Source organism: Quercus suber, unplaced genomic scaffold (assembly GCF_002906115.3).
Source record: "Quercus suber isolate HL8 unplaced genomic scaffold, Cork oak 2.0 scaffold_143, whole genome shotgun sequence".
Classification (NCBI taxonomy): domain Eukaryota; kingdom Viridiplantae; phylum Streptophyta; class Magnoliopsida; order Fagales; family Fagaceae; genus Quercus; species Quercus suber.
The window spans coordinates 1303193-1324107 of NW_027069604.1; the positions used below are offsets into that span (position 1 = coordinate 1303193).

General features: G+C 32.6%; 1 protein-coding gene across 1 annotated transcript; it reads left to right on the forward strand.

Moving 5' to 3' along the window:
- The first annotated feature begins 2503 nt into the window (after window positions 1-2503).
- Window positions 2504-4584, forward strand: LOC111999167 (zinc finger protein CONSTANS-LIKE 4). The gene is made up of 4 exons (XM_024031285.2): window positions 2504-3003; window positions 3381-3518; window positions 3694-3843; window positions 4225-4584. The coding sequence occupies exons 1-4, from the start codon at window positions 2569-2571 to the stop codon at window positions 4297-4299; spliced, it is 798 nt and encodes a 265-aa protein (XP_023887053.1). The 5' UTR covers window positions 2504-2568; the 3' UTR covers window positions 4300-4584.
- Window positions 4585-20915: the final 16331 nt, after the last annotated feature.

Consider the following 20915-nt stretch of genomic DNA (forward strand, 5'->3'; position numbering starts at 1 on the left):
TGAAAATCCAATTTTTCAAAGTATAGGGATATATGAAAAACAAACTTTTTAAGTTTAGGGATAAAATTTTTTTTTGGTAAAATTTAGAAACCAAAATAGTATTTACAAAAAAAAAGAAAAGAATAAAAAGAGAGGGATATGTTCAAAAGCATGAAATAGCAAATTTTGGCATTCATCAACCTACACTTGCACTCAACAAGCCCAATTGACCCACAGACACCCATCCGAAAAACGTTGGCTTTGAGAATTGGTTTAGTTGGAGTGGCATCAATGAAACCTAATCAAGGTTGAGTGGCGGGTTTTCCACATGGGAATCTAATGAACCTGACTTTTTTCGAAGTGTAGAGCTCAATGCCTTGCCTTTGTGATCATTGTTGTGCCACCATTCTTTGCTTGATATTTGATGGATATCTTGAGATCTCTGATAAATTTGATGGAGATCTTGAGATGCGGGCTAACGGATTTTAGAATACGTGATTGAGTTGGTTGGTGCGTTGACGCTAAATCCAATCTCGAATGATCTGTAATTGTCCTAACTTGAATGATCTTATTTTTCAACTTATTAAGCTTCTGTACAATTTTTACGAATTCATTTTTTTAGGTATATTTTATTTTATTTATTTTTTACAAATACACTTTTTAATGCTTTAAGATATGCTTACTGTACTCTAGGGTTAACTGGCCAGGGAAAAAAGAAAAAAATTGAAAAGAAAAGAACTCTTGGGCCAAACTAAGGGTCTGTTTGTGAACCACTTATTTTGCTGAAAATGAAAACTTTTTACTAAAAGTACTGTAGATAAAAGTAAAAATTAGTTAAAATAGTACAGTGAGACCTATGAATAGTATTAAAAAATATAGTGAGGTCTATAAATAGTAGAAAAAATAAGCTGAATAATAAAATAATTTTCATTTTTCATTTCAATCCAAACGGAGGCTAAGCTTGAATTTCCTCCTCTTAAATGGAAACAGAGTTGAGCCAGGATTGAGAGAGAGAATTAACATGTTATCATTTACAAGGACAGACAGAGACATGACATTTTATACCAAATGGTAGTTTTGATTTACGGGGCATGCAGAATTAAGAACCTTCCTTCCTTTTATTAATAACAACAGCAGAGAGAATATGTTCATTTTTTTTTTTTTCCTTTCATGCAAAGCTAATCCTCCATACGAGGGCAAATATTATTGGTGCCACGTGTCAACATAGGAGTGTGATGCACAATTTATAGCGAGGATAACAAATGTCATTTTGCATGGCATATATATATATATATATATTATATAAGCTATGAAAAATGGGAAGCTTAAAAGGGAATAGCAAATTTTGATGTTGTACTTGATATGTGGATGCATAATCTAACAGCCCATGTGTTAGATTCCTGGTCTATATGACTAGGTCAGATCTTTATATATGGTACTTATGGGTGTACACAGCTTTAGCCTTTAAACAGTAAATAAGAATAATATTCACATGAACCCCTCTCCATTTCCCTTTATCATCACCTTATTCTTCTGTTCTGCATCTTCATCATGTATGAATCATATCTGAACAATATGAGTCCAATAAAAATTATGTTCCAAATGATCTTCCTTAACTAGTTTGCACAACCAAGAGTACTGTATGTAGTTAATAATAATAATAATTCATTTTTCTCACTTGTTGAAATGATTATGGCCATATTAATTGGGTGTACAAGAGCATTCAAAATTATTTGATAATTTTGAAAAGAAGGGACTCATATTAGATGATTAAAAATGGTTATCTGTTTTGCTTTGTTTATGTGATATATATCAAAACAACCCACCTTGTATTAGTGAGAAGAAAACTATCCAACAATTATCTAGCTACCATAGTTACACCATTCTAAATAGGGTGTGACACTTTTGCCAACTAAATAGTAGAATTGCAAAAAGTCTACTTTAAAATCTTTAAAATAAGTGGTAGAGAATTTTGTTTTCACGTGATTTATAACTAAATACAGTAGGTAATAATGTAGTGACAGATGAGTTAGTTTTAAACTAAAATTTCCTAAATAACAAGTTTAAGTTTTTATTTATTTATTACTAATGATATTGGCTATATTGATCACTTTAATTATAATAAGTGGTATAGAATTTTTTCACGTGATTTATAAATAAGTCATAAAGTAGTGACAGTTGAGTTAGTTTTAAGCTAACACTTATTGTAGTAAAAATTGGTAGTAATTTTAGCTTATCAAAATTAACCAAATGATAACCTAAAGAACTGATTTTTGTTACAAAGTTTACGCGTTTACAGAGCTTAACACATAGTGACAGCTTAATAAGACAGTAAAACATTATATAACACATAGTTAGAGCTTAACACATAGTGACATATGAGTTAGTTTTAAGCTAATTATGCTAAAAAGAAAGTGAGTCAGTCAGTTGTCCGAGCTGGCATCAGAACAACTTGGCCAAGAGCCAGTGCACTATCACATTGCTATATAAATACAAGGCTTAGAGAAAAAGGGTCAGTGTCACATAAAGCCAAATCCAGATCAGACACCATTATAATCAAGCACTTCCAACCCTCTCTCTGCCTCTGCAATGGCTTCTATTCCTCAATTCTACTCCGATTGCACATGGGCTACTGATAATCTTTCTCTGTTTTCTACACCAACTATGGCTGCAGGTGTGAGTAGTGGTGGTGCTGGCCATGGTACAATTTTTGGTACTGGTCCATTATGGAGTACTGGTCAAGAAAGTTTAGTGCCATTATTTGATAATAATGGTGCAATTGATCATATTGTGTCATCAGTATCCGACAATAGGATGCCATCAATTCCAGGGCTACTCGGGACATCTTCGACAAACTTAGCAGCCGTGCCGGCATTGCCTGACTACAAAATGGATTCGTGTGGTATGGCTGGAGTTAGCAACTTTGGTAGCGGGTACCAACAAACTATGTGTGACTTTGGAGATGAATGTTGTGGGTTTTTGGAGGATCTTAAGCCTGTTTATCCTGCTGTTGGAGAAAATTGGGTGAGCTTATATTATTGATTGGGGTTGTAGGAAAAAAAGCACATATAAGAAAAATTTGAAAACAAAGCAAATATATCTAGAGTGAAGGAACTTCTTTTATATCTTTATTAACTAAAGAAAACCGAACTAATTAGTTTCTCTAAATATAGCATAAACTATACGTACTATTGAGCCAATGGTAAAGAAGCTAATTTACTGAACAAGCTAGTTTGAGATTGCTCTAGATGCAGTTGTAACAATTTAAGAAAATCTCTTTCCATGTGATGAGAGAATCAGAGCTTGAAAATTTTCATCTTATTCGAGAAAAAATGATTTAGATTAGCTATATGTTAATTATGTTAGCACTAATTTTATTTCAATGTTGTGTTTTGTTGCAGGGAATTCAAGGTAATCAACCACCTCTGATTGAAGAGTCTAACATCAAAGTTGGTCGGTACTCTGAGGAAGAAAGGAAGGAAAGGATTCTAAGATATATGAAGAAGAGAAACCAAAGGAACTTCAATAAGACCATCAAGGTCTGTATCTCTCTTTTTCTCTCTCTCAGACACACATGTAGACACGCACACGCACACGCGCACACGCGCTTGCTCTCATTCAAGTATCTTTGGAGAGACACAGTAGAATAGTTTTTGCTCATTTCATAGTCTGACCTCTTACATGTGCATTTACTCCATAATCCACTGTATACAGTATGCATGTCGCAAGACCTTAGCTGACAGGAGAGTCAGAGTTCGTGGGCGATTTGCAAGGAACAGTGAACTATGTGAAGAAGAAATGATAAGGAAGAAGAAAGACAACCCTCACAAGGAGCAGGAGTTTTGCTGTAGTGATTCTTTGCAGGTAATTTCTCTCTCTATCTCTCTCTCTCTCTATATATATATGTATATAATATTACACACAACTTTTCAAAGAATTCTATGTATATTTACGACAGTTTATTCCCTTTAAAATGAGTATTTTTTTCCTTGTATGATTGGAAATCTTATATTTTTTATATAATCTTTCTTTGATTAATGTGTTTTATATATATATTAGATGGTGATAAAGACATAGAAGAGATTAGAGAGTATATACTTGGAAGTTGACGGGACAATCTTTGTATATATAAAAGAATAAATATGACAAAATCCTTTTCAATATTTCTTTACTTTTCCATTTTCTTATTGAATTCATCAATTTGCAACGATGTTTATTCATGTTATTTCTTGTATAATTTTGCAGATAAAAACTGATGAGGATGAGTGGCTGCAAGAGGCTATGGCAAGTTTAATGTATTTACCATATATTGCTGGGTGAGATGCATGGTGGAGCTAGTTTATGCCAAAATTGACAACTAATGTAGAGATGTTTGAACAGGACATGACTTTCTCTCCTGTTTCGAAAACAAGGCAAATTAATGTTGGGATTTTGTAATATTATTCGCTTTCTAGTTGGGTTGCTTTCAGCTAAATGCTCCACAGTAAAAAGTTCACTTAGCTATTTTATGTTACTTTCTCCTTCACTTTATTGCTTAGATAAGCACATGGAAACTTTGGCGGGTTTTGTGTTGTTGCATACACTAATTATATGCATGGCCTAGTGTAATATTGCTAGCCATTTATTTATCAAAGGCATCACCACTTTGGGTTTCTTTATGAGCCTAGTTTGAATAGACACTTCGGTTAAATCTGAAATTCCTTTGAAAGTTGAGATGACTTGAAGTCTCATTTAACAAATCAATTAGATATGTTAAGGATTTGATCTCAGGGATATTCGCCGGTTCAGCCACTGTATTTTACATTTCAGCCAGTGTAAATTCATAATCTAGAAAGGAATTCTTGGATCTTTTTATTTTCAAGAAGGGAAAGAGGAAATTCAAACTAATTAATAACCTCCACTTCATCAATGCCACTGATTCAGTGAAATTTAAATTTGAGAGGTGATGGTCCCAGTCTTGTGATTTGCACAATAAATTTTACTTGAAAGACAACATGTTTGGGGCAATTCAATTTTCATGAGAGGTTGATAGAAATTTTCTTTTTACTAATAATATGCTCATGCGGTATATAGTTTAATGAAGAATCATATGTGAATTAATAGTATAATTGAAATTCAATAATGAAATAGTAAGTAAAAATAGAATAGCAAAAATTATTTTATGTAAAGTGGCGAAAGTATAGAACCGAATTTCACCACTTTACATAAAGTAAATTTTAATAAAAAATAAAAAATTATAATAGATTATTAAAATAAATTGACAGCGTGAATTGCATATGAGACATGTGTCAACGAGAGATTGTAAGGTATATTAGATGACCAACTAATTGTCAGTAAATAAGAGCAATTACATCAGCTTGTCCATAAGATTCTGTCTATTTTACACTTAAAACCTATTTTTTCTATTTTATACTGTCATTTTTACAAAACATTCACATTAGCTTATTTATTTTACAAGATATTTTAATAAAATATTATTTCTTCTCAATTTTTTTTTTATTTCTCTCAACTACCTTTACATACGCTCTCTCTCTCTCTCTCTCTCTCTCTCCATTTTTTCTAATTTGTTGCTCTCTCTATACCCATCTCTAATCTCTAAATCTCTGAATCTCTCTCTCTGAATCTCTCATGGCCGAATCTCAAGCTTCCACCATCTCCGATCCTCATCAACACCGTGACACCCACCCATAGACTGCCACCATCTCCGATCCTTTAAGGAAACAGAGCTTCCAAGCTTCCACCATCCCCAATTCTCATCAACACCGTGACACCCACCCACAGACTGCCACCATCTCCAATCCTTGAAGGAAACGGAGCTTCCAAGCTCCACCGTGACACCCACCCATAGACTGCCACCATCTCTGATCCTTTAAGGAAATGGAGCTTCCAAGCTCCACCGTGACACCCACAGACTGCCATCGATACTCTTTACTCTCAAACCACTCTCCGATCTACAAGCCTCGAACGGCACGTGAACCACAAGAAGTCAAGCACCGATTTATCTCTCTGTTGGTTTGTCTGTGTGGGTTTGTTTGTGTGTGGGTGTGTTTATGTGTTGATTTGTCTGTGTAGATGTGTTTGTGTGTGGGTGTGTTTGTGTGCATCTGAGGAAAAAGAAGATGAGGAAAGGAAAGTCATTGAGTTCGTTGAGAACAGAGAAGAGAGAGAAAAAAAAGGTGTGAACGAAAATTAATAAAATAATAAATACACATGCTACAGTAACTGTGCATATATGCATAGTTACTGTAGCAATTATGCATAAATGCACAATTATGCACAAGCTGGTGTGAGTGTGTTTTTGCACAAATTGTGGAAAATTAGCCACTTTTTCCATTTTGCACAATTATGCCTAAGCTGATGTAATTGCTCTAAGGTTCCATCACAAAGGGTTTTCGATCTTTTGAGTTAAGATATTGTGTTGGGGTTGAATGGTATTTTTACAACTTAGAGCTTGTTTGTGCAAATTGTTGTGAAAAACCCATGTTTTTAAAATATGCATTGCCAGAACATGATATTTGTTTAAAACGGGCATTTGTAAAAAAAGCTAGCTAGTCTATATTTAAAACACAATATTTTAGAATTTTTAAAAACACAAATTTTCTTAAAATGCAAGTTTAGGCTGCAAAAAGCCCTAAACAAACACACCCATAGTATAAGTGATACGAACGCTGGAAAGAAGATCAAGAGTATACTTGGCCTGAGTGAGAGAATAGTTGTCTATGGTCAAAGTTATCAAATTCAAACCGCATGGCTAGAACAATTGGTAGGTACCACACCATTATAGTGTTAAATTACCGATTATTCAAAAAGCTTAAACTATAGAGATATGATAAATTTAATCATTTAATTATACAATTCTAACACTTCCCCTCACATGTGGGTCTAGTAGTCAGGCCCAACACATGGGATATTAAATGGGAGGTAAAGTGGAGGAGAGATGGATCAAACTCAAGACCTTCTACTCTAATACCATGTTAAATTACCAGTTGTCACAAAATCTTAAGTTATTGAGATATGGTAAATTTAATCATTTAACCATATACTTCTAACACTCCTACTCACGTGTGGACCAAAACTACATTTTAATAGGTGAGACCCAACACTTGAGAGTTTAAATGGGAGGTAGAATAGAAGAGATAAGGATCAAACTCAGGACTTTTTGCTCTGATATCATTTTTTTATATACATAAATACATTTGAGATATCTTTTTTTATACATAACTACAAAAAACTTGATTTTTAGCCGAGGTCATAACCACTATTAAAACTATTGAAAACTATTAACAACTACTACTAAAAGTCTGATAGATCTATTCTAGCGGTTTTCTAAATTGCTACTATAACTTGAAAAACTACTGTTAAGTTTCCGTCATAATAGGTTATAACATCGGTTTTAGGAATTGTTGGTATAGAAAATATTTAAAAACTGCTAGTACACTCATCGATACCTTTCTTTTGGAATTTATTATTTATATTAGCGGTTATGTAATTGTTGCTATAGATTATTTAGCAACAGTTTTGTATACCGTCGCTAGAAAAATTAAAAATGCTAGCACACCCTTCCCTTATCTTTGGCATAAATTATTTTTAACTGTGGTTTTCTGAGTCGCTACTAGAGATTTTTTAGCAACATTTCTATAGAACACTACTATAAAATAAAAATAAAAACTACTAGTACTCCCATTCTTACACCTTATTATAAATTAGTTATTGCAATAGAAAACAACCGCTACTATAGATTTCATATAGGAGCATGTTAGAGTCATATTTATTATGTATTGACATATCCTTTGACAAAATGCACTCTAATTGTAATTGGATAGATCTAAGATGTGTTTAGAATATCATGAAGTGCGCTGAGAAATCAAAGCAAGTGATATCATTGAAGACATGAAGATTGAACCAAGAAATAAGTGAATAAAAATGGAAATAGTCATCCTAAAAATAAAATTTAGAATATTTTTTTTATAGTGTGTATATTAATTGAGTTTTAAATTTTTTTTTTTTAAATTTTTAAGTGTTCATAAAATAATTAGGAATTGCCTCCCATCCCCCCAAAAATTCTAAGTTCTTAAACAATGCCGTAACAAAAAATTATTGACTAACAAAGTAACAATCCTAGTAATTATAAAATGGGATAATTACACTTTACTCACCAGTGGTTTGCCTCTAATTTGATTTGCCTACCCGTGGTTTAAATTTTGACACTTTATCCACCTGTGATTCTCACTGTTATTGTGCTGTAACCCACTTCTCCTTCAGCTGTTACTCTAACACATAATATGTAAAAAACAATAACCCAAATTGATCAAAAAGTTAGGGTTTTTGATTGCTTAAGAACTTCTATAAGAACATATGCCCAGAAAAATCAAACCTAAGTCAACCACTATAAATATCATATTTTCCTTCTTTGAGTGTCTCTTTCCTCTCACCTATTCTTCTACAACATTCTCTCTCTCATCTATTTGCTCTCTCTCTCCAATGGTGGAGTTAAAGAGGACATCGGCCACCACAGCGTCATGTAATACGTGCAAAACTCTGAGAGCCTTTGACAGCGTCTGGGTCTAGTCTCTTGATGGCCATGGTGACGCTGTTAGAGAGCCGGGCCTTTTAGACAAGGCCGAACCTGCCATTGCCGATGATAAAGTCTGCAGAGAAGTCTTTGGTGGCCACCCTCAGCTTGATCATGGAGAATTGGAGGGTGGGGTTGAAGGAAACGCTATTATCGACGGTGATGGCATAAAATTGCCACGTAAAACACGTGCCTCCTTAATTTCGGTGGGTTTGGTGACTAATCGGTGGGATGGATCTTTGGTTTGGTCGGCGGGGTGGTGGTGGTTTGATTGTGTTGGTTAGTGGTGGTGGGATCTGGGTTTGATTTTGGGTTTGATTGTGTTGGTTTGGGTTTGATTTGGGTTTGATTGTGTTTTTCTAGGTTTGTTGTGATTGGTTTCTTGATTTGGGTTTGATCTAGGTTGGTTTGTTTACTAGGTTAATGGGTTTGATTGTTGAGAATTTGGTGTTGATTGTGTTAGAATTTGGAGAAGAACATGAAAAATTTGAAGAATCAGTTGTAAAATGAAGAACAAGTTGAAGAACATTAAGAAATGTTTTTTAATTATAAAATTTTAATTAAATTAAAAGAGAGAAAAAATTTGACAAATACCCATTTGATTGATAAATTCAAAGGAAACAAGAAGATAGAAAAATACCCTCATCTTCATTTGTCCTCTGAGCTTTGATTGATAAATTCAAAGGAAACAAGAAGACAGATACCCATTTTATTTTTTTAATGTAATGGCTGAAGACAGAAACCCTAACTTTCTAATTTGTTTGGGCTTTTGTTTTTGACATATTATGTGTTAGAGTAACTGCTGAAGGAGAGATGGGTTACGGTATAGTAACCGTGAGAATCACAGGTGGGTAAAGTGTCAAAATTTAAATCATGATAGACAAATCAAATTAGAGGCAAACCACATGTTGGTAAAGTGTAATTATCCCTTATAAAATTAATTAATTTTTTTTTCTTAATTTCAATTTTTTAATAATTTCATTTGTTCCTCAATAATGCACTTAAAGTTTTGGTCCATAATTTGAAGACTTCATTGGTTTCATTGGAGGTTTTTTTAATTCACTTTGGTAGATAACTTAGTAATTTATATTGCAAATGAAAATTTTAAGAATTTACTATGAATGTGATATTAGATGAATGTTATTGTATGAAATATCATCATCAAGTTTCATTCTATACATTTTAAAAGCGCTTAGTTTTTTTTTTTTGGGTACATATCGAATATCAGACTAAACAACATTTATTTAATCACTAAAGTCTAAAAGATGATGAGTTCTCTTCAACAGTCTATGTGCATGTGCAATGTATCGGTATTATAGCTCGGCCCTCCTAAAGGAAAATTTCTGGTTCCACCCTGTGTGTTGTACCCATACTCGTGTATGTGCTTCCTAGGGTAGAAATGAATGTGGGGGAGATTAGTCTCTAACCAAGAGAAGTGGGAGCTACTTCTCTTCCCATTTATTGATTTCGGTACCTGTTCTAGCCCTCCATCTACACCCTTTAACTAGTAGATCACATCATGTTTAGACACTTATTACCTTAATCAATACTTTTACACTAAACACAAATAAAAAGTTCAATTATCACACGTGTTTCACTTATCGGATTTTGGGCCTAGCCTTTAAGGCCAATGTCAATGTTAGTAGTCGGGTGTGTGTTAACTAAATTTGTTATATTAAAAAAAAACCTAGATCTCACCATATTACACTTGGCCTCACTATGGTCGAAACCCAGTTTAAACAATGGAATTTGCCCACCTCCATATAATTTAGCATTCATATAATTTTCAAATGTAGTAGCATAGGACACTTTTCCCTCGACTCTTTCTTAATATCATTCTTGGGAATATGTGACATTGCTAAGCACGTTCCATTTAGACACTGGACACCTATCTAGATTTAGCAGTTCTGTATATCTAATCTACCAAGGGCTTGAATATATTTATTCCCAACATATCTTTTTATATAACAACAATACATTTGGCCAATCTCTGAGAGACATGCGGCATGAGATGGAAATAAGATGCGCCTAGCAAGCTGTGACATCAAAATGACATGTCAATTACATATACATGTCACATGAGAACCACACGATAGCTAGGGCTATCCAGCCACCTATCGGAACCGACTGAACCTGAGCTGATCGCGAGCCAATTTGACGCTTGTGGTGGTCAATGGTGGGTGTTTGGAAAACCTGGAGGCATATTTACGCGGTGGAATATTTGATTAATGTCGAATTATGTCAATTGTTTTATCAAGTTTTAACAATTAAAAGAGTATAATTAGCTGTCATCAAATCGTAAAGCAATAGATGCATGACATGGTGACAAAGTGGAAAACTAATAAAATTGTTTTCTAAGGAAAAAACAATTATGGGGTAATTTTCTTCAACAAAGCAATTCACTATAGCAAGAGAAGTTTTACAATATATTATAAAACCTTTATACTTTGGCTCTACTGTGCAGATGAATTTACTGTAAAAACTCTTACGTCTCTAGTGCTTTTGAACTCTTCGATATATGAATGCTTTTACAAATGACGCATCTGCGTTCACGACCAAACCCTTTGAATGACTCTAAAAATATTTTGAAGATTTACTTTACCTCAATGACACACTTGACTTTGTGATTTCAAACTTGATCACTTGATTATAGCAATTATATCGTGTATATCTCTCAATATGAACTTACGGGTTATTGAAAATAAAGACTTTGATTTTCTTTTTGTTTACCATTACCCAAAATACTCTTGTATTGTAACGTGGGGAAATTGCCCCTAACTTACTTAAAAAAAAGAAAAAGAAAAAGAAAAAGAAAAAGAAAAAAAAACAATACTCGTAAAACTCCCATTGCTACTTTTGTTATTTTGTTTTTGTTTTTTGAATTTCCCAGTTGATATAGTTGATAAACTATATACGTGTCGAGTTTCACTTTAATTTATGAGAAATTTTTTTTTATTCTGACCTTTCAAAATATTAAAAAAAATTGATAATATGATTTTTTTTTTTTTTTTTGTAATAATTTTATACCACTTCATACAAATTTGTGTATAAATACAAGTATATAATCAACTCCAAATTACGTGTGATATATATTGTTTTCAAGTAAATAAATGTTCATAACATAGTTATAAATTATTATAATTTGAACATTTTTATGAGTCCATATTAACTAAAATAGCAAAAATTTAAGTAAGATGCACTTGGTGTTTATCTATCTACTAAAAATTATCATTCCATTTGCAAGTTGAACTTCACCTTTTGAACTAAGGATTACTCATGAGATAAAAAACCTTAATAGATTAATATAAAATAATGAATATGCTGCCTCTATATGAGATTTTCTAACATTAAAATATCACTTAGTATTTAAATGAATAGCTTTTAATTTTCATTTGTATTAAATACAATATATATTCACATGCACGTATGTAATTGCATGCACCATATATAAGTTTTGCTCCCATTAAGTCCAATCCTAGCTCCATCATTGTTGTGAGGCGAATTCAATTTATAGTAAAGCAAAATCTTATGAGAAAAAAAGAAGAAGGAGAAAAACAATTCTTCCCATTACCAATAGTACATAATTGTAAACTTTGATATATTTCTCAGAAATAGAAATATTGTATCTTAGCTTAAAAATGGAAACTAAAGAAACAAAGGATAAACTATCCTCCTGAAGAACTCTCTCTCATATTTTACTTTTTCTTTTGTTTCTCTGTGAAGTTTCTTATGTTCATCAAAGTACCCTGTACCCCCTCGGTGCAACTGAGCAAATTAACTTACACTAAATATGACAAATGCTTGACCATGGGTATCCAAAGCAATGCAAGTAAAACAAGGGAAGGAAGTCATAAGTACTACTTCTTTGGATTCCTTTTTGTGCACATAGATGGTCAAGGTTTAGGTCTTTGCATAGTGCAACTCTGTACAAAAAAACTACGCAAATGGGTGTCACAAGCAAGCATTCTTACAATCGTAAGAAAGCACTAACCAGAGTGCCTCAAAAATTATCATTTTTTTTCTTCAAATGATTACCCAAGGAATTATATATCATGATATCATCAATCACGTGGTTATGTTCACATTGAGAAATCAGCTAATAGACTTGGCAGCCGGGCATGTTCACAATGGTTCTTTGGCCTTCATAATAGAGCAGTTGGAAGAATATGGAAAAACTCATTTGTTGATGAAGAACTATAATTTTGGAGTATAATTACAATTTGGAAGCGAAAGAAACAGAATGATATTTAGTCATCATCATGTAATAATATTCATTAGCAAGTGGTTGGTGCTATGGCTAGCTGTAGATTTTGAACTTCAATAAACATATCTAAGTTTTGTTTTTTTTGTTTTTGTTTAAACCGTACAACCTTAGCCCGATCTCGACAAATTTTTTTTAATTGACGACACAATTTTTTTTTTCCTTTCTAATTATTGATGTAATAAGTAATGGTTAGAGTAGCATCATTTTCACTCATATATTATTGAAAAAAACTATTAATTGCCCAAGTATTGTGCCAAAAAGAGAAAAATGAATAACTTTTGTGTTTTTTAAGCTAGCTCTTTTTTCACTTTTAACTCATTAGATTGCTGAGCACCCTTGTCGCGAAGATTATTTCATAAGTAAAAGTCCTTGTGAAGTGTGGGAGGTAAGGGCTCGAGTTTAAGTTTTCAGGAGAGAGTTTCACACACGTATACGCTTAAATTAAGCTAGAATAAAATTTTTATTTTGAAAAAAAAATAAATAAATAAAAAAACAACCCGGTTTTGTCCTTTCTATAATTAGCAAGATATCCTCGTCACTGCAAGTGTAACCGATTAAGTGATCATATATAAGAACCTAAAACTAACAGTCCCTTCAAGAAAAGTGAGAGTTAACAAGGCTTAGTGGGATTGAGTCAGTATATTGATGAAATTGATAATTAACTAATGTTGGCAGTTGCTATTTTGTTTCCAAATAGAGTCCAAATTTAGATCAATCACAAAATCATCTAGAAGATTTGTCGGTCATGACAGCCTTATCATGCCCATTATTGCGACCCACAAAATTATAAACAGCAACAATTGCTTCAATTCCTTGCGGGCTCAGGCCCCATTAGATTCTCAAGGGAACAATATTTTGTGGACCATTTTCACTCAAAATTTAGGTCAAAATTTCTCTAAATAAAAAAAAAAAAAAAACAAGAAAAAATAAATTGAGGTCAACATTCTTGCAGAAATTTGGGTACCAAAATGATGAAAATTTGAGATTAAGCTTTGTAATTGAGGCTAGACGCCTAGTGGCACTGTCTATAATGCTTCCATAGCCAAATGAGTTCTAAGATATGATACCATATTAATGTTGCAATTATAACTGGAACGAAAAAGTCTATCTCTAGATAAGCAAGAGAAAAAATTGCACCTACAATTCTACAAACCAAATTTTTAGGGTAGGAAAACATTATCATACTTCTCCTTTTAAAGAACACATAGGATATCTCTTGCTTGTGCATCTTTTCCATCACCATCATGATGTCTGTCATCTCACAATCTATCCTTATTCCTTAACCCAAGTGACTAGTCACCATCTTCATGTGCTCTGGCCCATGATGTATCTTTCTCCTCCTTTGTGTTGGTCTTTTGCATTGTCCTTATGTTGATAACCTAATCAGTCTCTTAATTTACTAATTAATCCTTTCATTCTTTTCCCTTTTTGTTGGGTATATATAAAATTTTATAGGATACAATAGGATTTGCAACTTATGATGTCTGCTTGATGATGATTACTTTTTATTATCATGATAAGATACCAATAAATTTTTTTATTAAAAAAAAATCCCTAAACCCAATTTAAAATTTTCCATTTTGATGAGTCTAAGAGATTTTATCAGTTGAGTTATAGATAAAAATCTAAGTTAAAAAATTATAAAATTTTATCATTTTTATTTTTTAATAAAAAGATTGATACTAAAATTATCTAGAACTCACAAACTTAATTAAAAATCCGTTGCAGCATGAGATATTTTTACTTTATTATGAATGATACTCATGAAAATAGATACATATTAAGATTATCCTTCATTACTTTTATTATTAGAATATGACACTAATGCAATATATAGATAGCTTTATCAATAGTGATGTAGTAGGTTGATTTTTTTTAAAAAAAAAAAAATTTATTTTGTCTCTTTTTTGGGTCTTGGGTATAAGAAGCATAAAATGCTAGAACTAGTTGACATTGGGATGGTCCTTTTATCTACGCTTGTTTAGGCCCAATGAGTAGTTTGGGCCGAACATTCATCATTCTATTAAAATTTCACATCGAAGTCTGAGCTAGATTTGTCAGAGCATAGTACAGTATATCTCTCGGTTGGGCTTTGCTTCATTGGCAGCCTAATGTGTGGCCATAAAATCAATCCAACCTCAAACTTTGAGCCCAACCCAGCCTGTCTTATGACAAAGTCTTTCTTTTTGGGTCATAACCCATAAAGTAGGGATTCTTTTTGGTCATTTTTTTTCTTCTTTTTTTAAGATAATTATAATATACTGCTAATTCTATTGGTCCAATAATTTTCTTTTTAAACTCTTAAATATTTTATGCATAAGAAGGTGTCAATTAAATTACAAAACTCTTAATTTTTTTGTTAACCTTAAGTAGTGCAGTGGTACTTCTTGTTCTTGTAAAGAAAAAGTTACGGATCTAAGTCCAATTCTGTAAGAGACTTGTGAAGATTTATATAAAATTAAGGCAATATCAGAATTTATATCAACACCCCTCTCTTTGCCTCAAAAAATTTGCTCGCACTGAATATGCTTAAATCACCTTCACCATTATTTAAAAAGCTCAAGGAAGATGTGTAACCTCTTGTAATTGATGTATATGTATCAACGCTTTTTTATTTTTTTATTTTTTTTGTATAAATTTTTTTTATAAATTTTTTTTTATTTTATTTTAAGTATAGGCTAATTTGAAGACAACATTTTTTTATTCAAACATCTGGGTGTATTTGAGCTGCACTAAATAAAACTAAACAAAAATACCATCAGAAAACCACCATCTACTACATCCACTGTAAATTAGTTCAAAATTTTCTAAGTTAAATATCCTTCAGCAAAGTTACGCAAAGCATTAATAGACTTATAATGAACCATACACATAAGATTCATATGTATGGTATGTATGGTGCCCATGGCTTCAAACCCAAAAACCCACAATATCAAAATTACAAGACAATAAGCAAATTAAAACTAGGAACTAGTAGAAGATATACCAATCAAAATAAAAATCATGAGAGAGAGAGAGAGAGAGAGAGAGAGAGAGAGAGAGAATGGAATTGGGATTTTTTACACAAAAAAATGAAAAAAATTGGGTACTAAAAAAATTTCTATACACGTCAAAAATTGGCATTGTGCACTAATATTTTTAACAAATATGTGATGAAAAATAATTTCGTCACCAATGACACCTAAATCTTATTTTTGGGTGACGAATTTAGAATTTTTGTCACCTTTGGTAAGTATTTGGTGAAGCGAATATTTTGGCTCGCTAGATCTAACTTTTTGAGACGAAATATTTTGTCACCATAGACACCCATAAGGCTTGCACCTTTTTTACATGACCTATAGTGATGAAAGAAATATTTTGTCACCCATTTGAATATCTTTAGAGATGAAATATTGATTTCGTTGCCAGTTTTAAAATTTTTATAGTATTTGATGACAATTTCTTCTTTTCCTCACTTAATGTTATAATTTAGAGATGAAATATTTATTCCTCACTAGATTTCGTCACCATAGTACACTTTTTTTGTAGTGGATCTAGATTAGGGGAGATTAGTCTGAAGCAGGATGAAACTTTTGATGAATTTTATGATAAACTCAATGCTATAGTCAATTCGATTTTCAACCTAGAAGAGAGAATCCCTAAACCTAGAATTGTGAGAAAAGTCATGAGGTCTCTTTTTGAGAGGTTCTATCCAAAAGTCACAAACATAAAGGAAAGGAAAATAAGGATTTTAACAAAATCAAGATTGAAGAACTTGTGTGATTCATATCCAAACATATGAGATGTTCCCCCGTCAACCTAGAGAAATCTCTAACCTTAAAAACTTTGTAAGAAGAGGTGAGTGTCTCCTTTAATGAGGAATCTTTAGAAGAGGGGGAAGTAGTATTTCTTGTGAAAAAGTTTTAAAAATTCTTAAAAAATTAGGAAGAGTAAGAATAAGAAGAAACTTCCAAGGATAACTGACATACACAAGGATGAATCTAGTGATGCTCACACAAATTTGCAGTTTTGACATAGAGTTTGTTTGGTTGGGATGATGGAAAAGTGAGGGGATTAAAAATGTGGAAGGGATGGAAAAATAGAAGGATATAAGATATTTTAGTTTTCTCTCATAGTGTTTGGTTGGGAGGATGGAAATGTAAAGGAGTGAAAAACTTATTTGTTTGATTGAGAAGAAAAATAAGCAGGTAGAAAATATATTTGTATAAATTTACTCCCATGCCCCTATTACTTAATATAAGAAATAATTTTTTTTAATCATTAAATAAAAAAATGACCACTTCTATTATATATATTTTGTATTAGAGGTGAAAGCCACCATTTAATTAAAAATAAAAAGCCACCATTGATTTAAAAAAAAAAAAAAAAAACCAAAACACACTTTTTGATTTAAAAAAAACACGTTGACCAAAAAAGGAAGAAGAATAAACACAGCTGCAACAACAATTTTAATGCGCAGTGGGAGGGATAGTCTGGTTGTTTTGTCAAGACTCCTTTGCTAGCTCAAATATCTCCAAATGGGAGAGATAAGATTTTGGTGAGTCTAGGAAACACTTGGGTTTCACCAAAATTTCCTCCCCTTTTCCCCCTTGGAAAAATACACCCTGTTACGAGTGTATATCCTCACACTCATAGTTGTGGGACCCACACAGCTGTGAGTGGGAGGAAGTATACACCCGTAACAGGGTGTACTTCCTCTTCCCTCATTTCTCCCATTTTGTCTACTTTTTTCTCCCCACTCCCCCTTTTTCATTACTCCTAAAATCACCCCAACTAAGAGGGGGCCTTTGATTTAAAATTTGAAACATTTTCAATCTAATATAAAATTTTTAGTTCCAGCATTCAGTCTATAAATGTTTTGTAGAAGTCATAATTTTATGCACACAAATTTTATTTTTTTTATTTTTTCCTCTGTTATGGATTTTCTTAAACGACAGTTGTTAAAATCATTCTATAGTACATCAACTTTGAAGCATCTAACACCACCAATGTGGCTACTCTTAGTGGTCTCCATGATGAGCAACAAAATCTACATCTTGGCAGTAATCCATCTCTACAAAAACATTTGGACAGCTCAAAATCCTTCATTAGATCTCTATAATGATTCACAAGAGAAGTAAGAAAGCTCTTAGTTTTGGCCTTTTTGAGATGAAATTAATGACCACACATGCCCCACCTACCCATTCATTACCCACCACTCATTTCACACTATCACTTCATCTCTTGGCCGGCAATATCTCTTCCTTATTTGCCTTCTTCTTTTCTTTTAACTTAGGAAATGTTTGTTTGGAGGAGAAATATGGTGGATGAAAAACTTTAGAAAAAAAAATAAGAAGGAAAACTTTTTTGAGTGTGTTTGGTTGAGTGGGGAGGAAGAAAAATAAATGGTAAGGTCTAGGTGTTTTTTTTCCAAAATGAAGAGAAAACTGAAGAGAAAAAATAGGGCTGCTTAATGGACAAAAATGTCCATATCTAGTTCCTTTTTTTTTATTTTTTTTAAAGGACGTTCCCTCTCTCTCTTAACTTTTTTTTCCTTTCTTTTTTTATTTTATTTTCTTTCTTGGACGTTCCCTTTTATATATATATATATATATATATTTCCTAGGCTGTAGGTGTGATAGTTGTTTTTTTTTTTTTTTGTTTAATTAGACATGATTTTTTTTTTTGGACATGATTTTTATTTTTTAATAAATTGGGCGATTGCCTTTTTTTTTTTTTTTTGTCACTTTTTTGGTTTTGATTGGCCATCATTTTTTAACAAGGGTGTATGAGTAAATTTATATAAACTCGCTTTTTCCATCCCCCAACTTTTCCACTTTCAACTAAATAAAAAGGAGAGAAATTAAGGGGTGTTTGGATTTCTAGTTTCCATAACTCATAACTTTGTTTCCATAACTCATAACTCAAAAATGGTGGGACCCATAGCGAGAAGTCCGTTTGGGAAGGGGATCACTCTGTTTCCATCACTCAATTATCTGATTTTTGAGTTGTGAGTTATGGAAACTGAAAACAGCCAAAATATATTTTCAGTTTCCATAACTCATAACTTAATGGCATTTTTGTAATTAAACACACATAGGACCCACTCAGCCGCACCTTTTGACTTTTTTATTCTTTTCTTCTCCTGGGTTGGCTGTTCGGGTTTTTTTTTTTTTTTTTTTTTTTTTTTTTTTTTTTTTTTTCTTTGGTGAGTTTGGGTACTGGAAAAAGAAAAGAAAAGAAAAGAAAAGAAAATTTGTACTAGGTGACAGGTATGGAGCGCACAAATAGTGTGAAAAATATTGAATGATGGGAAGTGAGTGATGGTGCCAAACAGATTTGGTATTTTAAAGTAATGAGTAATGAGTGATAAGTGATGAGCGATGAGTAATGAGTGATGAGTAACGGAAATTGAGTGACCAAAAAAAAAAAATCCAAACAGCCCCTAAAATCTTTTCTATCCTACCACTTTTCCATCCTTCCACCATTTTTCATCCTCCCACTTTTTCATCCCTCCAACCAAATGGACTCTTAAACACACACCCCTTTCTATTACTCTCTCATTCTCTCCCACTGTACCCACTCTACACCAACATCTCCACCATTATTTTTCCGGCAAGATCACTGGAAAATCCTTAGGAACCTCTAAGCATCTTCATATCTTTTATTTGAGGTAAAAATTTCTTATCTTTTTGGTGGGTTTTATGCTTTTTCTTGAGGTTATTTCAATCTAGGCTTTGATAATGATGTTCATGTGATTTATGAGTTTTGGAGGTGATATTCATGTGTTTATATGTATGAGTTTTGTATTGGTGGAATTATTTAATGAGTGAGTTTATAATTTTTACAATGGTGGTTATCTAAGTGGTGAAGATTTGTGGTGAAGATTTGGAGTTAGTTGAAGTTTTAAATTATTGTCTTGGAGGATATTTTGATTTTGCTTTCATGGGTCTGTTGATATTACATAAATCTTGTGGAAACTACTTATAAATTGTTGAGATTTTGATGTTAGAGATAATACTTTGGATGATTTATGACTATTATGGGAGTCTATGCCTTGTAAATTAATTTGTTGAGAAATTTTGGAAGCGAAAAATATTATTTATGAGGCTAAATACTAGGCTTGCCTAATCAAGTGCTTATTTGGCAATTCCTAATTTGTAATTAAATACAATTTCAAGTTTTATGCTTATTGTGATAGGTTTGTTTGATATTGTTTAGGTTCTAGCTAATTTCCTTTAGAGATTGGAGAGTTAGGCTTTTTGTGGGTTGCAAGGTAAGTAGCTTTTTAATGAGATTTTAGGAAAATAATCATGTTGCATAAACATTGTTTTTGGGTTAGACACGTTTTTGGAAACTACTTATGGAAACTATATTTTTCTAAAAACTATTGTGTCATAACCTTAAATGTATATGACTATTTATGAAAAATGCATCATATTTGGCATTGCATATGGGGAAATGCATGAATTATTGACATGCAAAATATGAGCATCTTTGATTTAATCTTTGATAAGGAAAATCATGGATTTTATGGTATATTGGAAAATTTAAAGATTCTTATCTTGTCTTGTTATTTGGGGAATTGATAGATTATCTTTTTGACAAAGAATGAAGTTGAAAATCTTATAAACTTTGTGGAAGTTAGATTATTTAAGGTTTTTTTGAAACTACCTTAATATAAACTATGTATTTGAAAGTACATGTATACCAGTGAGCTTTATGCTGTTTTAACCTTATGCCATGTCTGATTTTTCCGTGGTCACCCGATTTGGTTTTCGTAATATTTGTGACAATGGAATTAGATCTAGGTTAGTTCTCTTTCACTTTGGATGACGCGTTCTTCCCTATTGCTCATAGGGGGAAGAGGTTCCTTGATTGTGTGTGGGTGAGACTGCTGCCTATAGGGCCAAAAGACCACATGTAAAAAAGCTCCTATTTGACGTGTTCTTCCTGCTACCCATGGGGGGGAGAGATAAAATCTTTAGGGTAAGGGTGAGGCTGCTGCCCATGGGGTCAAGAGAATGCATACCAGAGAAGGCAATATCATGCTAGTTGTAAATGGGTGGATTCCCTGACCAATCTATTAGTATATTTGTGATAAATTACCTTATGTTAGAT

Excerpts from the sequence above, each read along its gene's own strand:
- LOC111999167 (XM_024031285.2), top strand. The coding sequence starts at position 2,569 with ATGGCTTCTATTCCTCAATTCTACTCCGATTGCACATGGGCTACTGAT. Across the intron at positions 3,004-3,380 it reads CTGCTGTTGGAGAAAATTGG|GGAATTCAAGGTAATCAACC; the intron begins GTGAGCTTATAT and ends GTTTTGTTGCAG. Across the intron at positions 3,844-4,224 it reads GCTGTAGTGATTCTTTGCAG|ATAAAAACTGATGAGGATGA; the intron begins GTAATTTCTCTC and ends ATAATTTTGCAG.